This window comes from Ambystoma mexicanum, chromosome 13 (genome assembly GCF_040938575.1).
Source record: "Ambystoma mexicanum isolate Mex_15411 chromosome 13, UKY_AmexF1_1, whole genome shotgun sequence".
Classification (NCBI taxonomy): domain Eukaryota; kingdom Metazoa; phylum Chordata; class Amphibia; order Caudata; family Ambystomatidae; genus Ambystoma; species Ambystoma mexicanum.
The window spans coordinates 344,791,222-344,810,686 of record NC_090938.1 but is presented as its reverse complement, the minus strand read 5'-3'; the positions used below and the strand labels follow the sequence as shown (position 1 = coordinate 344,810,686).

At 49.7% G+C, this 19,465-nt stretch overlaps 1 protein-coding gene across 4 annotated transcripts in view; it reads right to left on the bottom strand.

Annotated features, from left to right (window-relative positions):
- RBM23 (RNA binding motif protein 23) overlaps positions 1–19,465 on the bottom strand; it is a 1,244,959-nt gene that overhangs the window by 148,724 nt on the left and 1,076,770 nt on the right. For 3 of the 4 annotated variants that reach the window (XM_069633849.1, XM_069633851.1, XM_069633850.1), the window contains one exon: positions 15,044–15,242. In XM_069633849.1, coding sequence (XP_069489950.1) covers positions 15,044–15,242 — 199 coding nt within the window. Of the gene's footprint in view, positions 1–8,863; positions 9,075–15,043; positions 15,243–19,465 lie in introns of all 4 variants that reach the window. The other variant, XR_011282968.1, reaches the window with a different exon arrangement.

The following is a 19,465-nucleotide window of genomic DNA, read 5'->3' as shown; positions in this document are numbered from 1 at the left end:
TACCAACATTAGTGGCCAGTATACTGTCAATGTTGGGAATAAGTATGCTATCATGAGCAATATAGCAGAATTTGGGGCATGTATGCTAGCAGAAAAGTCAACAAGTTAGCAGTATTGGCAAGACAAGGTGGAATAATCACATTAGGTATTGTGAACAATTTAAAAGTATTAGCCAAATTGGCTGCAGCCTGTGCGTTACCAGCATTTGAGACTGACAGCAGGCTCTCATTAGGAGTGACGTTATGCAGACCTTTTCTATCAATAGAGGTTAGAGGCGTGTTAGCAATTATGAAAGTAGAAATAAATTAGGCGTTATCATGCTTAGGTAAGGAGTCATTGTTCATTCGGCTGTCGCAGTCCAGACCTTTCTTGGAGGTGTTCTGAAGGAGCAAAGAGCTTGCTGGGCTGACATCGACATGTAAAGCGGTGTGAGCATTGCCAGAGCGGTGAGGAATTGCGAGTGTCAGGGTGATGATAATGCGACTTGGAGCAGCACTGGAGGTCCATGGCACTGTGCAGTGGCTGCACGGAGCAGTGACCAGTCTTGCTACCGATGCGTAGGTTAAGGGCAAGGTTTAGGCAGTGATCACCTGAGGTGAGAGTGAAAAGGGTTTCATAGGTGGGAATGCTTCAGGTGGTGTTGTGGTGGTTAGCCGGTCCGCGGGAGCAAGCAGAGATACTGGCTTGCAGTGGTGCTGTCTCGAGGCTGGTTTTGTGACTACGAGGCTTGTGATGCGTGGATTTGCAGAGGGCAATGGAGGGTTGTCCGGATTAGAGATCAAGTTTTGTGCGGTGTATGAACTCATACCGAGTCTGATACGGCGTTTTGGTGAGGTGGCTGCTCTGCCGGTGGAGTGGCCTGGGCAGGCAGCATGCCGAGCCGAGTATGCTCTTAGCCAGTAGTTCCTATCAGCCATTCGGCATGGAATGGAGGGGCAGTGTATGGGCTACGTTCGGGCTCTCAGGGTTTATTGCATGGAGTCAAAAGCTGTTGGGAGAGGGGCGCTGTAAAGACTGGAGGGGGATCTGTACTCCTGCTCTCTATATGGTAGAGGAGAGGCACAGAGGACCCGAGTCAAGATTCTCTATTTGGTAAACGTGGGCAAGCAATCAAGGCCTAGCTTCTCAGGAGGTGATGCAGGCTGTTTCTTAAGAACAGTGTAGTCCCCAAGCACCCACAAAGGAATGTCCACACACTATTAGTTAAAAACAGTCTTTATATAATTAATGTTCACGGTTATGTACAATATTACAATAACTCACTTTGTACTCAGTTATCGACAATGGCAAATCTATACAGTTCTACGTTGTACCACAATCACTATTCGATCTCTTTAAAGTGCATCAACTGCACGGTTAAATGTCACACAAATCAGTTTGTAAAGGAAACCAGCAATAGATATAAGAGGAAAGCAGTTGGTTAGAACAATTGTCAGAATACTGGCCCCTACCGCTAGAGACAGTTCTGTGTGGAGATCCCCCCCACCTGGGTAACCTGTAGAATAAAGATATATCACAAGCCCAGTCCATATATTGTTCACAAGAGTCTTTCCAATAGTTCAGCAACCCCAAAGTACCTGGAGTTGTAGAGTTCCTCGTCGAGAAATCGACGGCCCTTCTTGACTGCACTCCCTTTAAGGCTGGAGCCACGGGTCGTCGAATGTCCGGCGATGAACTACGGCGGTGAAGGGGCAGCTTCGTTCCTAGCGGTGTTCGTGGATGACAGAGCTTAGACGTCCTGCAAGGAAGAGGTGTGCTGGGCACCTCAGTGTCGATAGTTCAGGACCACAAAGAGTTTGAAGAACTGTGACCCAGCAAGGGCGTCGAGTCGACGGCGTCTCTGTGGCCTTTAGGTGGCGGGAAACCCACCGGCGGATGCTCCTTGGCGCGTCAGTGGCCTCGACTTTCTCCGGCGGGACAATGTGGTTGACGGTGCAGACGAGAGCGTCCTTGGATCAAATGTTCTTAGGCAACGGGAGCACTGTGGCTCAGGTCGGCGACGGATGTCGTCGCCGGTGACGGGCAACAGTCCGAGCGCTTCGCCTTGGGATTCCGTGGCAGTCCCCGTCTCCGGTCAGCAGCCTTTTGTAGGTCTGTCTACCAGGGAGCTTTGGCAAAGATCAGCTGGTGCACGATGGTCCCTCGTAGCTCGGGGAGGGGTCTCCTTACCAGGTCCTCTCTTGGATCAGTTCTTGGAGACACATCCGCTTTCAAATCGGCGAAGTAGAGCAATAGCAATTCTTCTCTTCCAGCAGGGCTTCAAGGTCAAGCTTCAGTTTCAACTCCAGTTTCTCTTCAACTTCTGAATGATTTATAGCAGTGAGAGGCCCCCAGATATACTAGTTGCTCTCCCATTCATTCTGATGGGTCACACTCAGGCAACCAATCGCTCAGAAGGGCATTCAGCAGTCAGCCAGCCAATCAGGCGTACAGTGCATTTAGGCCATTCTTCATATTCCAGACACTCATAACACAGAATGTGGATTTGGATGAGTACTACGCCATTCAACACTAGACACTGCATTCATACCAGTTTCGGGCAGGGCTGTCTCAGTCATTGTGTCAAACACCAGATACCAGACATCCACAACAAGAAGTGTCTATTCGTCACACACTCAATTCACCCAGGTCCCACCCACAGGTGTACCCACAACATACGGTTGTTGGGAAGGCCCCAGCCAGTCTGTTCGACACTTCCTCACACTACCATATATGGAACTTCCATCCAACCGCCAGTCAGGGGGAAGGGACAGAGTTAGGGCTTCCCGGGACTTCGGGAAGATCAAGGTAACAGGCGATGGAAGCCATCTTGTTTCCATCAGGAATCTACCGATTCCAATGACAGGACCTGGGCATCCCAAAATGGAGGACGCTCAGGGCACCAGTCAATTCAGCACAGAGCTGCCACCAGCCCGTACCCTGCTCTGTGGGCCACACATATGTGCCCAAAAACATACACTAGGGGTACAGGGATGCGCCCCCCCCACCCATGGGTGCCATAAGGGTATCCCATGGGTCGGTACACCAAAGTCAAAAGAGAGCTCCACCACCAGGAGTCCCACATGAACTCCTGCGCAGAAAACATGACAGAACACACGATAAAAAGCAGTAAAGGACAAGGATGACATGCATTACTTAACGTAATAGCATTTCTGATGATTGTATCTGCTTAGATTCACATGCTGTGCATTTGGTCTGACATCCAGTGGTAACCGCAGAGTATTGCATCTTGTCTTTCGTGGACCGAAAGGGGACGTCGGCATAGGCGTGTCTGTAACACTATCCCTATCGTGACGTGTAGTGTACCCAAAATCCCTCGCGCGCCGAGGTCCCTCCGATTGTATTTTTTCTGCCATGAGGGAGCCCAAGGCTATAGTGAGTGAGTACATAAAGAGAGAAAGTAGTAAGACGTCTATGTTCCTTCCACCCCGAGCGGGGAGGTAGGGAGGGCGCATGTGAATCTAAGCAGATACAATCATCAGAAATGCTATTACGGTAAGTAATGCATGTCTTCTAATGCTTGTTAATCTGCTTAGAATCACATGCTGTGCATAGACTAGCGAGCAGTACCCAGAGTTGGAGGTGGGTTGTGAGAAGGAACAGTAGAGAAAAGATGTCTTACTACTGATTGTCCCACCTGAGAATCAGACCTAGAATGGGTGTCTAGGCAATAGTGTTTTATAAAGGTGTGTACAGAACTCCAGGTTGCCGCTTTGCAAATGGACTCAAGGGGAACATTTGCAATGAATGCTATGGATGCCCCAGTGCCCCGAGTAGAATGTGCTCTAGGCTTGAAGGGCAGTTCTCTCTTAGCAAGAGTGTAACATAGTGGGATGCATTTTACAATCCACCTTGAGATAGCTGATTTAGAGACAGGATCCCCTTCTCTACCAGCTGCCACTGAAACAAAGAATTGTTTAGTCTTTCTTAGTGGTTAAGTTTTTTCCAGGTAGAACATGACTGCCCTGCGCACATCTAGTGTGCGTAGGCTTCTTTTGGCCATGTTAGTAGGGTTCTGGAAGAAAGTGGGTAGTTCGATTGATTGGTTCACATGGAACTTTGATATGAATTTAGGCGCAAATCTGGGATGTGTGCACAGAACTACCTTATCTTTGTGGACTGTAACAAAGGGGTCTAGAACAGAAAGTGCCTGTAGTTCGCTAACCCTTCCGATAGAAGTGATAGCCACTAGAAAGGCTGTTTTATAAGTCAGGTCTTTCAGGCTTGCTTTATGCATAGGCTCAAAGGGAGCTCCCATGAGCCTGGTTAAAACCACATTTAGATCCCATCCAGGGGCCGGGTGAAAAATGGGAGGATAAATCCTCTTAACCCCTGCCATAAATGCTTTAATCACCGGTATTTTCCACCACAACACCCTTTGTTGTGACGTGGTGTAGGCTGACAGAGCAGCCAGATGAACCTTTAGGGAATTGAAGACTAACCCAGTGTCCAACAGATGGGTTAGGTACAGCACAATGTGTGTGGGTGAGCAATCGATGGGATTGACTCCCTTGGAATTGCACCAGATAACAAAACGTTTCCATTTGCTGGCATAGCAATAACGTGTATTTGATTTTCTAGCTTCCCTGAGTATATCCATGCACCTCTGAGGGAGTTGTAGGTGTCCAAACTCTATGACCTCAGGAGCCATGCTTCTAAGTTCAGAGTTTGTGGGCATGGGTGTAGGGTCTCCCCACTGTCCTGAGACAACATGTTGTACGGGCAGGGTAGTTTCACTGGTGGGGAGAGGGACATTTCCATCAGGTGAGCGAAACAGGGTTGGCGGGCCCACATGGGGACCACCAGTATCATGGTAACTGGTTCCTGGTGCATCTTGTGCACTATCTTGTTGAGAAGGGGAGTTGGGGGGAAAAGCGTACACAAATTTCCCTGACCATGCTATCCAGAGACTGTTCCCCTTTTATCGGTTCTGGGGGTACCTGGAGGCGTAGTCTTGGCATTGGGCGTTCTCCTGATTTGCGAACAGGTCGATCTCTGGGAAGCCCCATTCTGCGAAGACGTTGGACACAATGTCTTCTTGTAGCCACCATTCGTATTCTTCGGGCAGAGGAAAGTCTCTGCTGGGTACGTCTGCCGGAAGATTGAGTTCCCCTGGAACATGTTGGGACAACAAAAACATCTTGTGTTTGAGAGCCCATATCCAAATGTTTTGGGACAGCTTGGATAGCCCTGGAGAGTGAGTGCCCCCCTGTTTGTTCAGGTAATGCATAGCTGTAGTGCTGTCCGTTAGAATCAGCACTGCCTTCCCTTGCAGTTGCACCTGAAAGGCTTTCATAGCCTTGAACACCGCTAATTGCTCCAGTAGGTTTATGTGGTTGGACGCTACTTGAGGAGACCAAACTTCATGCGCTGTCTGCTAAAGCAGATGAGCTCCCCACCCTGTGAGAGATGTGTCTGTAGTGAGAGTGCCTTCCACTGCAGTGGTGGTGAAGGTCATCCCCTTCAAGAGGTTTTCTCTTGATCACCACTGCAGAGAGAGATCGAGGGCTGGCGAGACAACTACTAGATCTTCCCATTGTCCGCTGGCCTGACTCCACTGGCTGTTGAGCCAATCCTGCATGGGACGCATGCGCAGCCGCACGTGGGGAACCAAGTATATGCATGACGCCATCATTCCTAGCAAGCGCATGGCCTTGCACACCGTCACCTCCTGACTGGCTACATATTGAGGGATCTGAAAAAGCATATTCTGAACCCTTTCGTTGGAGGGGAAGACGAGACCGTTCTTCGTCCGAATTAGAGCTCCCAGAAATTGTTTTATTTGACTGGGGACTAAACTGGATTTCTTTTCGTTGATTGAGAAAACCAGACTGAAGGAGAGCTACTGTTTTTTGGGTGTTCGAAAAACATGCATCGAACGAGTCCCCCGTAATGAGCCAGTCGTCGAGGTTAGGGTAAACTGGGACTGATAGTCTGCGCAGGTGTGCTGCCGTCACTGCCAGGACTTTGGTAAACACCTGTGGCGCCGAGGCGATGCCGAAGGGGAGTACCTTGAATTGGTAATGCCTGTCCTGGATCATGAACCTTAGATATTTCCTGTACGCTGGCAACATTGAAATATGAAAGTATGCATCTTTCATGTCCAATGTTGCCATGTAGTCCCCTTGTTTCAGAAATGGGATCACCTCTTGCAGTGTTACCATGCAAAACTTCTGGGGTTTTATAAACTTGTTCGCTGGGCGCTGGTCTAGAAGAGGGCGCATGGTGAGGTCCTTTTTGGGTACAAGGAAGTACACTGAATAAATGCCCTTGTTTACCTGAAGAATAGGGACGGCTTCTATGGCGTCCTTTCCCAGCAGTGCTTCCACCTCTCGATTCAGGATCTCCAGATGGTCCGGTGAAAGGCGCCATGAGCGCGGCGGTCTGAATTGTGGAGGTCGGGCAAATTCCACACAGTAACCGTGGGCGACCGTCTTTATGACCCACTGGTCTGAAGTTATCCCCTCCCATGCCATGAGGAAAGATGTTAATCACCCCCCGCCTGGGGTTACATGGGAGGGGACCTAGATTTGGTGGTAATTTCTGACCAGAGGCTGTGGCTCCTCTGGGAATGGGGCCTCTACCTCTGCCTTTGCCGCGTTTCTGACTCCTTGACGGTTAGTATACGGGGTCCGCAGAAGTTTGTCCTGGGTTGAAGTTTCCCATGCCGTAGTTGTTTTGACCAGCACGGGCTTGCCCTCGAAAGGACCGCCGAGAGTTATTACCCCACTGGGTGGAAGGTTTCTGTGTGATCTGTTGCAGACACTTCAAAGTTTCATGCTGCTTCTTGGCTGTTTCCAAAGCCTCATCCAGCGCTTTCCCGAAGAGGTTAGATTACTCAATGGGCTTATTGATGAGGGAGGCTTGAGTTTCCGGTTCAAAACCAGAGGTACGCAGCCAGGCGTGTCTTTTCAGTAGGGTCCCTTGGGCCAGAGACCTGCCTGCAGTTTCCGCAGTGTCCAGGGTGTTTTCGATCACATGCTGGTTAACCTGTCTTCCCTCCATTACAATGGAGAGAAGCTTTGATTTGGCGGGTTCAGGAACCTCTTGGGGGCCTTCCTGGAGCAAGTTCCATTGGGCGTCAGCATAGTTGCCAATAGTGTTGTATTATTAGCAATCCGCGTAGTGTATGAGGCCGCTGATGTGACACGTTTGCCAAGGGCATACAGTCGCTTGGATTCCTTGTCCGGTGGTGATTCCCCCGTGGCAAGGGGTACCCCTGCCCTTTTCCGAGTGGTAGTCACTACCAATGAATCTGGGACGGCGTGCCCTCTAATGTTTAGAGGGTTGGAAGGGGAAGGGCGAAATAATTTTTCGACTCTTAAGTTCACTGCCCGAGTTTGAGCTGGTGATACCAATGAGGGGGCCACCCTTCTCTTATCAGAGTTAAGGAGGGGGATGGCCTGGCTAGATGGAGGTTTCTCCTTAAGGATTTCCTCTACAAAATCCTGCTCAGGCACAGCCTCTTGAGTGGACATTTTAAAGTATTCAGCTGCTTTTTTCAACATAGAGTTAAATGCCATTTGGTCATCTACAGGAGAGGCCTGCCGAGCCGGGGTGGACGGAGGAGAATCCAGCCACAAAACATCAGTGTCCTGATCTTGCTGTGTCCATGGGTCCTGACCTTCCTGCTGGGTTTCTTCCCAGTTGTCCGTAGTATCCTGTTGTTCGTCCTCATAACTTTGTAGAGATGAAGCTTCTTCCTCTTCATTATAAATGTCCCTATATGTGTCCATGTAGACAACATCTTCATGCTGAAAGGCATGAGACTGATCTTCTTGAATTTGGAGGTTAGGGTCTACAAGAGCCCTTTCCGGGGGAGGATGATCAGAAAAACTGATAATCTTCTCTAGCCGATCCATACACCCTTCAAACTTCTCTGTAGTCCATTTAGTGAACCCAAGCGGGCCTACGGGTGGAAGAACAGTGTTCTCCGCCCTACGGCGTCGAAACGAGTCTCTTAGGGTGTCGGAAAGAGGCTCTTGACTATCTTCATAAGCATCATAATAATCGGGATCCCAATCTGCATCTGAAAACTTTTTCCGCGGCTTGTCCCATAATTTTAGGCGGAACCGGGGTAAGATCCACCTCCGCCGTAATTCTTTCGATACTGCTTTCGATAGTCACCGAATCGGCGTGAGACAGTGGCTCCGATGGTTTATCGGTAGGTGTACTACCTTCCACGGCGCTAGAGGGCCTAGCGGTCTGGCTCATTCCAGCTCGCGGGACCCTGAGAGACGTCGGTCTTCAGGAAACTACGGCCCACTCTAAGTGCTTTTCGCACCAGCAATCCAGCAACTTCTTGAGGATTGTCCACAGCATCCCACTGCTATTGCAGCAGCAGATTCTACGGACCACACCGCAATTGGTGTCCATCCTGATGAAGGCCAGCATATAAACAGGCTCCAATCAAGCCCTACTTGGCCGAAACACAGCTGTGTCGATCCCCCGTGATACAACTGTACCATCCCCCTCTCGTGTATGTTTTGTAAAAACTGTTGTGCACACTTTGTGTGAACCACGCCTGGGACCACTTTCAGTCTCGGGCGCACCCTCTTTCAATTGTAGGTCCTTCCTACCTCATTGTTGGGAATGTGCCTCTATGTGGAGTTTTGACCTCAATATTTCTGAGGTTGACACTTACCTGTGCTACCACTGTGTACAATCACTCTTGTCCGTTTGCCTCAAACTTTCGTGCTTATCGAAAGTACTGTAAAGTAACTATCAAGTCACCAAAAATGTTTTGTGTGTCATTTTGAAATAAATACAAACATTCAGAACCACACAACTGCTTGTAGGATCTTCCATCCTGATTATTTTTCATATGTATACGTGCAGATAAGGCCTACAGGCTTCTGCTTACCTTATGCTCGCCGCAGGGAGGTTGTCATAATGCTGAGGTAGGACGCTGTGCCTTGGCGACTCATGTTGCCTTACTTCATCGGCAGAGACTGTAGATGCAGGCATTTGCTTCTGGCCTTCGACTGTGGCCGGCTGCTAGAGCTGGTCGGTGTTGTGTCCCCCAGGCGACCAATCGGCAGGCTCCAGGAAATAAGCAGCAGACTGCGAGCCCACTGGAGGCAGAGAGACGGCAGAGGCCATCTTAGCAGGGCTCAGGAGTGCCTGAGCATAATAATGAATGCAGGCAATGTCGCATTTACTTATCGATACTGTAAAGTTCGTCGTCCCCTGCCCACTGCACTGCAGCACCCTCGGATACCCCTTTCTTTCTTATCTCACCCCTCAAATCATTAACCCATCATATTCCTTGCACTACTATTATCTTCAATTATTCTTTATTCTCTGTAGTTTTCCCCTTGGATTTCAAATATGCAATCATCATACCTATTCTAAAGAAAGAGAGAGAAAGAGAGAGAGAGAAAGAGAAAGAGAAAGAGAGAGAAAGAGAGAGAAAGAGAGAGAAAGAGAAAGAGAGAAAGAAAGAGAGAGAAAGAGAGAGAGAGAGAAAGAGAGAGAGAGAGAGGGAGAGAGGTCTACGCTCAGGGTCTCCTCCTTTCTGAATTCTCACTCTGGTCTTCCTCCACTGTAATTTGGTTTCTGCCCCTTAAATCGACAAACAGCCTTGCTTTCTTTTAAAGATTTTCTTCTATCTGCTTGGTACAATAAACAATCCTCTTTGCTTATTTAACTTGACCTATCTGCAGCATTTGACATGGTGGATCACGCTAACCTTTCACACAGGCTTTCCCCCTAAGGGGTCGCTGATTATGTTCACAATTGGTTTCTTTCTTATCTTTCTGGATGCTCCTATTCTGTTAATTGGCCAGATCCATTCTTCTATTTTCTATCCACTTTATTTCAGAGTTTCTCAGGGTTCTGTACTTGGTCCTCCTCTCTTTATGCTTTACACTATCCCTCTTTCTGCTATTATCTCCTTCTAGTTTCTCTTATCAATTCTCTGCAGATGAGTCACAATACATTTTTTCATTTTCAATCTTTTTTCGGTCTCTGCATTCCCGTCTTTCAGCTTGCTTCTCACTGTCATTGAATCCTGGATGACAGCCAACTGTCTCCAGTTATATTTGGCAAAAACTGAGGTCTTTTTCTTCCCCTCCACTCACAGCCCCCATATTCGGCAATATTCTATTATCTTTCCTCCATCTCACCTCCCTCTTTCAACATCAGCTCTCAATCTTGACATTATCTTGGATCTCTCTTCATCATTTTCTTTTCACATCTCTGATATTGCTAGGACCTATAATTTCCACTTTTTTTTTAGCATTTGTTCTTACCTTAATTTTAATGCCACTAAACCTTTCGTCTCCAGTTCCTTCTTTTCTCGTTTGTATTATTGCACGTCTCTTCTTAGATTATCTGCTTCTCCTCTTGCTCCATTTTGATCTATTTTTAATTCTTCTATCCCCCTTATTGGTAAACCTTACCACGCATTAATCTATTACCGGTACCCTTCAGGCCTCGCAAATCCCGCCTCAAATTTCATTTCTCTCCCTTGTTTCCAAATCTTTATATGGCATGACCCCTTCCTATCTATCATCCCTGGTCCTCTGGTATCATCCTACTCAATTCTTACGCAATGAAGCCCAATTTTTTATTGACTAGTCCTCGTTCCCCTTGTGCCCAGTCACGCTTCTGCTCTTTCTCATTCCTGGACCCTAAACTATGGAATTCTCTTCACTCTATTATCATGTTACCTCTTTTCGTGTTCAGATAAAATCGCATTTACTTTCTTGTTCATACTGGACATTTTATGCAACTGCTTCTTTTGATTGTACTGTGTACACTTTTTGTAAAGCGCATAGGCGCTACACAAATCTAAATAAAATACAAAAAAAATACCACACTTTCTCACACCAGCCAATACCTCATCTTCTGTGTATACTGGTTCCATGCTCATTTCTAGCATCCTTCCTACTTCTGGTCTCTTGGTTTGTTACCTCTTCTGAGCACATCTCAACAACCCACACACTATCCCATTTCCTTTTGTCCCTTACATCCTCCCCTTCCTGTTCCCACTGGCACTCCCTTTCTGGTTCCCTGGGCCAATCATGGTTGCAGATATTCCAGTACATATATGTGGGTCTAACCAATGTCTCTTTATTCCATGTGGGACCGCCTCAGACCGCCAATGGCAGCCCTCTATTATCAAAGTTCCACTTTGTGTGAGGATTCAAATCCTTTGCAAGATAGTCTTTGGTAATGGGTTGCTCTACAGGGCAGGTATCGGTAAGCGGTTATTCTTTCTCAAGCAGTGGACAGTTTGTGTGACAACGCCGCTCCGCTCTCTGCTACTAGTGATTGAGCTTGTTGTACAGAGCAGACTGCAACATTCTGCCCATGAGCTGTCGTTTTGCATTGCATTCTATTGGTGTTGTGTTGCCTGTCGGGGTGCAATGACACTGGGTACCCCTACTGGGGATCTTGTGGGAAGTTTCTTTGTTCCATCACTGAGGCAGCTGGTATTTCTAGCTTACTGAAAACTGGCCAGCATTTAGAAATGGAGTTGTGGTACCATTTTCAATCATATGGGCACACAGAAAAGGGACTAGGGCTGGAGCCCTCACAACTGGCACCTTTCTCATCTGGGGTATAACTGGCTCTGGCTTCCACCCTGGTAGGCCTCCCACCCCAGGTTGAGACGGGTCCCCTCCATCCCATCTTGATAGGATCAGGCTAATGACCCAGTCACAACAGTTAAGCATGGGCCGCTCAGCCACACTACAATTTAAGAGAGCATGGTGAAGCTTCGGGCAAGCTTTGGTCAAAAGTAAGAAAGACGTACCTAAAGACCCTGTCCACAGGACTTAAGGAAAATCTCTCCAGCACTGCTGCATATCAAGCTGTTACCTATGTGCTTCTCCAATGGACAGTACAGCCAACGCAAACAGAATAAAAAGGAATCTAGGTCCACAGGGTATTCATGCATTTTCTCAACAAAAACAAAAAGAACAGCTGACACTGTCAAGGATATTACTATTCTTCACCAAATCTTCACCATTTTCCATTCAACTGCAACGGGTGCATCTGATCTCAAAGCCTAAAATTAAATCAGAAAGAAAAACCCCTTTCTTTTTAAAATGCTTAGTTTATTTATTTTTTGGGTATTTATAATGTTCCTACATAAAAATGGTATTTCAAGGCGCAAGCTGTATCAGCTTGCAAGATGAATAATTTATCTTTTTCAATGAACTTAATTTTTCACATCATACAGACGAACAAGGTGAATGCCCTTGCCAAACGAGGACTACAGGCAGGTGATCTTGTGTGTCTTGAAAGTACAGAATTAAAACAATTGAGGTTGGTTTTTGGTTGAATTGTCTCTTAACTCGTCAAAAGTACACAATAGCCGAGGACAGTTCAAACTTTGGACTGATAAGTGTTAGGGAGAATTCTCTCTTTAGGCTGAATTTCCTAACCTAGTGAGTTCCCAGCAGCTTTGCTGGATTTCTGGAGTTTGGTTTTTCCTCCTGCCAAGAGTGAGACTCTTTTTCTCCCACTCTTGGACATGATTTATGGTGTTTCTTTGACTGCTTATGTGTTTTAGGGGCTATGGGGTCCTTTACTCCATAGGGTCTCATGTGTTTTTACTATGTGTGTTACACAGCACCCTCCGTGCAGTAACACAGGGGTGTCATAGTGACACCCCACCATAGACTCCATACCCTGGGACTGACTACTGTCTCCCAGGGCATGTAAAGTCACCATTGGCTTTACTAGTCCCAAATTATTAACAGAAACCAGCACAAACCATCATATTGTGGCCGTACTGGTCGGGGCAATTCGATTGCCCCGGGTTCTGTTAGTCGAGGGGGCACGTCTCCGTCCCCCCTGATCGGGTTTTGGCTGGTGGCAGTGGAAACTACTTTCTATATTCGACCGCGAATATTTTCCTATGGGATTTTCCCACGTTCGAGGCTACCAACTTTAATTATTTAATTCTCATAGCCTCGAACATACCGCCGGTTTATTTAATTAATATTAATTCTCTGGTTGGTATTCTTTGCCAAGACTCGATTCTATAATGGCGTTTGTGTTCTCTTCTGTGACTCCAACCCAAGTCGAGCCCTTTGTTCCACTTTTTGGCAGGCTTCTACACAGAAGCCTCCAAAAGTGGTTCCACTCTGTCTGGGTACCACAGGGGGTGTGGGAGGGGTTTAGGCACCCTGGACTGAGTTACCTTGGTAACTCAAGTCGCACTCTTGTGTGATTGGCCCAAGTGGTGAGCCGGCCGGCTCACCACTTAGCATGTTTGAGTGACAACTAGGCTGAGTGAATGGGGGTCTGCTACATAAAAGCAGGACTTTGGGGACTGGAACTTCAGAAGTCGCCACAGGACCTGAGAATCCGACGAGGGAGAAGCTGAGCCGACCTACCACGACGACACCACCGGTGGAGCCCTGCAGAACCCACTCACCACTTCCCGACGACAGAGAAAATCTCCCGGCTGGAGAGGCTTCTTCCCCTGACTGGTGGGCACAACCAGTTTACCTTCTTTTCTTCGCACCCCAGACCGGTTTGTGGTCGAACTGCCCGTGCCAAGCACCCCGGCGGCCGCATAGCCACTCACCAGTGAACCGCGAACCAACGGACCGCTCCTGGTACCTGAGAAACTCTGCGGCTGATCTCTTCCCTGGCAGTGCAACGGACTCCTGTCTTCCTCCACGGTGAGATCCTCTCTTCCCCCGGACGAAGCACTGACTTGCACCCGCTGCCAGGAACAACTGCCCCCGCTGGAGCGTTCTCACCACTTTAAGGTACCGTGTCCGCCAGACCTCCCTTTCTAAAAATTGCAACAAGGTAATAATAACCCCTTAACCTTCTGGACTGGGCTGGCCGCCTTGACCCTCTAACTGGTCCCTTTCTCTAATCCAACTCCTTTTTGAACCATTACAAGACTTTTGTGCACTGCAACCGTGTGACCTTGGACACATTTCGTTTCGATCCCCTTAAAGCGGATCCAGCCTACTGACTCTAACTTCACGGTTTTACTTTGCCTTCCTCTCTTGTTATGTTCTGGTAAAAGTGTTGGGATCTTTTTCAACTTGTTCTCTGCTTTTCTCTCCCTTTTTAAAACAAACTATTAGAGTGCCATCTACGTTAAGCGCTCACCGCTGTCTGAAAATAAGTGGGGCTTTACTTAAGACTTGTCTAATATTCTTTTAAGGGAGTGTATATCTTTTAGTGACTGTGTTTTTGAATTGCCTACTATTAGTGCCTGTGTGTTTTTCTAGATGTGGTTTTAAATAAATAATTATCTCTCTTTTACACCAAGCCCTGGTCAGTGTTTACTTGTTCTACTGCGTTCTCTTGACCTATTGTGAATGCTCTGTATACTGCCTAACTCTTCTTGAGGGAAGTCTGACTGCTAAGCCACAGCTATCAAGTGAATCTGTGTGGTAAAGAGTGCTACCAAGTGGGTTTACTGCCAAACACCTGTAGTCCTAAATCTTTTGCAGCGGTCCCAGAGGGAACTGCACAGGTTTCTGCCTAACAATAAGCACAAGCAAGCGAGAGAAAACACCCTGGTAAAGCAAATATCTCTTTTAGTTGTGCGGGCCCCTGCCTTAGTCCTGCAAGAATATTGTACAGGCCCACCGTAGCAAGAAATCCTGGCTACACAATTGGTTACACTGTACCTTTTTACCACCCAGCTCTCCTTCTAAGAGTACAATCTCTGATGCTAAATTACCCATGGGAGAGCCTGGCATCTGTTGAGAAGCCTTATAACATAGGTGTGGGTCATTCTTGCCCTATGCATAAGGCCATGTAAAATACTTTAAGACTCACCATATTTATACAACTTTTCACCAGGCACAAGTGTGACCACAACATACTACAACCCAGAGCAAATATTAAGCACAATGTGTGAACTCCTTAACAGTACTAGGAAAGCATCTACAGCTCCTGGCAAGCAAACATTAGCACACTTTGGACCCCACTTGCCAATTGTAATTAGATGGTTAATAGCATGGAACATTAACCCAATGCCCTGCTTCCTTACTCCAGGAGGAGAGATTGCTTATAGCCTCGCCTTGTTTCACCACTTGCTGTAACCAATACCTACCTTCCGCCAGCTTAGCCATAAGCTGAATCCGTGCTACTTCGAGCGCCTTGGCTCGCTCTGCCTCGTCACTGTCTGGGAACGAAATATCGCAGCCACCATCCAGTCGGTCCGTCACATAGCCCACCCTGATGGGTTGGCCAGCCAGCTCAAACCCGTTTAGCTGCTCCAGGGCGCGGCGGGCACTCTCTGCTTCAGCAAACTGGGGAGAGAATTGGGAGTGAGTGAGCATACATAAGAGCTTGCATGCCACTTGTATAAATAATCATTAAACTTCCATCTGGTAGTCCTCATTGTTTGATATCAAGAGACCCACAGTTTTGCATATCCATCCCTCTTTGTACTATCTGAAGTCTGATTTGATAAACCGACAATAACGATTCAGGGAGGGACTCCAAAGAAGTAGTTATCAAATGTTAATCAAACTGAACTGAACTCTAGCACCACAAGAGAGCTTACAAGATGAAGCCAGAACACAGATAGGGAGGCACTTTGGAAGGAACAAGTTACTTACCTGTAACTGTTGTTCTCCAGCATGGGTCTGGCATGGATTCACATGCTCATGAATATTCCCCGTCGTCAGGCTGGGAATCCTCGGTAAAGAAAAAACCAGTATCAGTTTCGTTTCTGATCTGTCTTTCGTAGTAATAACCAATCACTGGTCTCTGCGTCATACTGACCACAGCCAATGACTGCCCTCTACCTAAGCACCGCCTCTGGCAGCCATCTTCAGATTTGGAAGCACGTGAAGTGGCAGTATGACCAAGTGAAGAGCCGCAGAGGGGTAGGCGGGAGGGTTCGCATGTGAATCCATGCCAGACCCATGCTGGAGAACAACAGTTACAGGTAAGTAACTTGTTTCTTCTCCAGCATGGGGTCTGGCATGGATTCACATGCTCATGAATAAAGAATACATAGCAGTACACACATGCACAACCACGGGAGGTGGCAAAGGCTCAACATTAAGCATTGCATCAAACTCCACATTAAGCATCTTACCTCCTCACCAGGCTCACCTCAGGCGAACAGGTTGCGCAGCACTGCTTGGCCGACCCTGGACTCCTCCCTGGAATCCCGATCGACGCAGTAGAACTTCGTGAAGGTGTGCGTCGACCTCCACGTAGCAGCCCTGCATATGTCCAGCAGGGGCACACCAGAAAGGAAAGCCGTGGTAGCTGCGATCGCTCTGGTGGAATGGGCTCTCGGACGGCCAGGCAGCGGTCGGTTTGCCAACCGATGACAGTACATGATACAGCCGGAGAGCCATCTGGAAATGGAAGCCTTCGAGAGAGCCTTCCCCTGATTGACAGGTCCAAAGTTCACAAAGAGTTGTGACGTCTTCCGAAAACACTTCGTGCGGTCCACGTAGAACTTCAGCGCTCTAGCCACATCCAGCGAGTGCAAAGTCCTCTCAGCCGGCGACGAAGGCGACGGGAAGAATACAGGCAACACCAAGGGTTCGTTGAGGTGGAAGTCCGACGGTACCTTGGGCATGAAGGAGGGGTGCGTCCTGAGCACTACCCTCGTGTCGTGAAAAGTCAAGTACGGGGCCTTGCAGGAAAGGGCCTGGATCTCTCCCACCCATCGTGCGGAGGTGATGGCCACAAGAAACGCTGTTTTCCACGACAGAAACTTCAACGGGGCCGAGTGCAGAGGCTCGAACGGAGGTCCCATGAGCTTGGTCAGCACCACGTTGAGCTCCCACGCCGGGGCCGGAGCCTTCACCGGCGGGAACGATCTGAACAGTCCCTTCATGAACTCTTTCACCAGACGATGAGACCACAAGGACGTCCGCCCCGTGGTTCTGGTGTATCGGGAGATCGCAGCAAGATGAATCTTGATGGACGCGTGTGCCAGTCCAGCTTTGGCCAGCGTCAGCAGGTACGGCAGTACTTGGGGAGCCGTAATCCGTAGAGGGTTAATCTTCTGTGCGTGGCACCAGACAGAGAACCTCTTCCATTTGTGTCCGTAGCATTTAAGAGTCGAGGACGCCCTGGCCTTTGCAAGAACCTCTCTGCAGTCGGCCGGTATGTCGTATCCTCCAAACTCTAGCGCTGCAGGAGCCAGGCCTGCAAGTTCAGCGACTTCGGGTCGTGGTGGAGGATGGCGCCTCCTTCCCTGGAGAGCAGATCCGCGTCCACCGGCAGCTTGATTGGCGGGGACGCTGACAAGTCCAGAAGGTCCGGGAACCATATCTGCCTCGGCCACGCAGGTGCGACGAGGATCATCCTGCACCGTGACCTCTTGAGCTGGTTGACGAGCCGGATTAGCAGTGGCAAAGGAGGGAACGAGTAGAGGAACAGGCCCTCCCAGGGGAACGAGAAAGCATCGCCCATGCTCCTCGCCTGGGGAAACCTGCTGGCAAACCTCCGGCACTTGGAGTTCGTCGCCGTCGCGAACAGGTCGATCTGGGGTGTGCCCCACCGTCGGAAGAGGCGATCCACTAGATCCTGCCGTAGTTCCCACTCGTGGCACGAGTGCAGCTCCCTGCTGAGTGAGTCGGCGATGGTGTTTTTTATCCCTGCCAGATGAAACGGCACCAGAAACATCCATTAGGCGACTACCCAATGCCACAGGTCCTGCGCCTCCTTGGACAGTGCTGGGGACCTGGTTCCGCCCTGTTTCCTGATGTAAAACATGGTGGTGGTGTTGTCGGTGAAGATCCTCACCACCTTGCCCTTGAGGGACGGAAGGAAGGACCTGAGGGCCCAAAACACTGCACGGAGTTCCAGGACGTTGATATGTAGGGATTTCTCCGTCGGGAGCCAAAGGCCTCTTGCGTGCAGATTTTCGGTGTGCGCTCCCCACCCTTCCAGGGAGGCATCCGTGGTCACTGTCTCCTGGTGGGCTGGGGTCTGGAAGTCCATGCCCGCCGTCAGATGCGCGCGGGTGCCCCACCACCAGATCGCTCGTCGGAAACTCTCGTCGAGTGTGATCCTTTCCTCGAAGCTGCCCGTCGTTTGGATCCAGCGCGCGTCCAGGAACTCCTGCAACGGGCGCATCCGGAGCCTGCACATGGGAATGAGGTAGATGCAGGAAGACATCATTCCGAGGAGGGACTTGATGGACCTCACCTTGGCCGCGTCGGCCACCAACATCCGCTGCACCTTGCCCAGGATGGTCCTGGTCCTCTCCTTCGACGGGGAGGCCAGAAGGGACACTGTGTTGAGCCTTGCTCCCAGAAACAGAGCGTCTTGCGCGGGCACCAGGTGGGATTTGGCGTAGTTCACGGAGAATCCCAGGTCCGTGAGAAGTTGGACGGTCCTTGCCGTGTGAACCACGGCGAGCTCCCTTGTCTTGGCTCGGATGAGCCAGTCGTCCAGGTAGGGGTAGACGTGGATCCCTTCGCGGCGCAGCTGAGCCGCCACCGGTGCAAGGCACTTGGTGAACACCCTGGGTGCCGACCGTAGACCGAAGGGGAGGGCTTTGAACTGGTAATGACGCCCTTGGACCACAAACCTGAGGAATTTTCGGTGCCCCTTCAAGATGGGAATATGGAAGTAGGCATCCTCCAAATCCAACGACGACAGGAAGTCTCCTTCCTCCAGCTGACCCAGGACGTGCTGGAGGGTGACCATCCGGAACTTTTGCGCCTTGATGAACTTGTTCAGACGTCGCAGGTCCAGGATGGGGCGCCATCCCCCCCGTCTTCTTCTTCACGAGGAAGTATCTCGAGTAGACTCCGCAGCCCCGAAGCCTCTTTGGAACGAGTTTGATGGCGCCCTTCTTGAGCATCGCCTTCACCTCCAGGAGAAGTTGAGGGACGTGAAGTTCTTTCCTGGCAACGGGGGGGACGCGCGGACACTTTCTTTGAAACTCGAGCGCGTGGCCCCGGGCCAAGGCGTCCAGCACCCAACGGTCGGTGGAGATGGACTCCCACACGCTGACGAAGCTCGCCAGCCGGCCTCCCACCGGGGTGCTTCGGTGGGGGCCCGACCCCCCGGCCGGTTCAATCCTGCTTCGACGAGGCTTTAGCGCCTTGTCCTTGGCGACGACGGCGGGGTCCGCCAGACTTGCCTCGTCCTCTGTAGGCCTCCTGAGACGACGAGCGGGCTGCTTGACGGTAGGAGGAGAAACCGCCGCCAGAACCTTTGGAGGCGCCCTTGCCTCCGCTGCTCCGAAAGGGCGTACGTCGTTTTTGCAGAACTCCAAGGGCCCGGGCCGTCTCGGTGTCCGCTTTAATGGCCTGAAGGGAATCGTCCACTGTTTTCCCAAACAGGTTGTTCCCATCGAAGGGCATGTCCAGGACTCTGGTCTGAACGTCTTGACGGAAGTCCGTAGCCTTGAGCCATCCACGCCGCCTAAGGCAAACGCCGTTGCCCAACTGGCGGAACCCAGAGTCGGCGATGTCCGTCGCAACGGTAATGGCGTGGTCCGAAGCCACCTCACCTTCCTGCAGGATCTCCAGGGCCTCTGCCCTCTTGT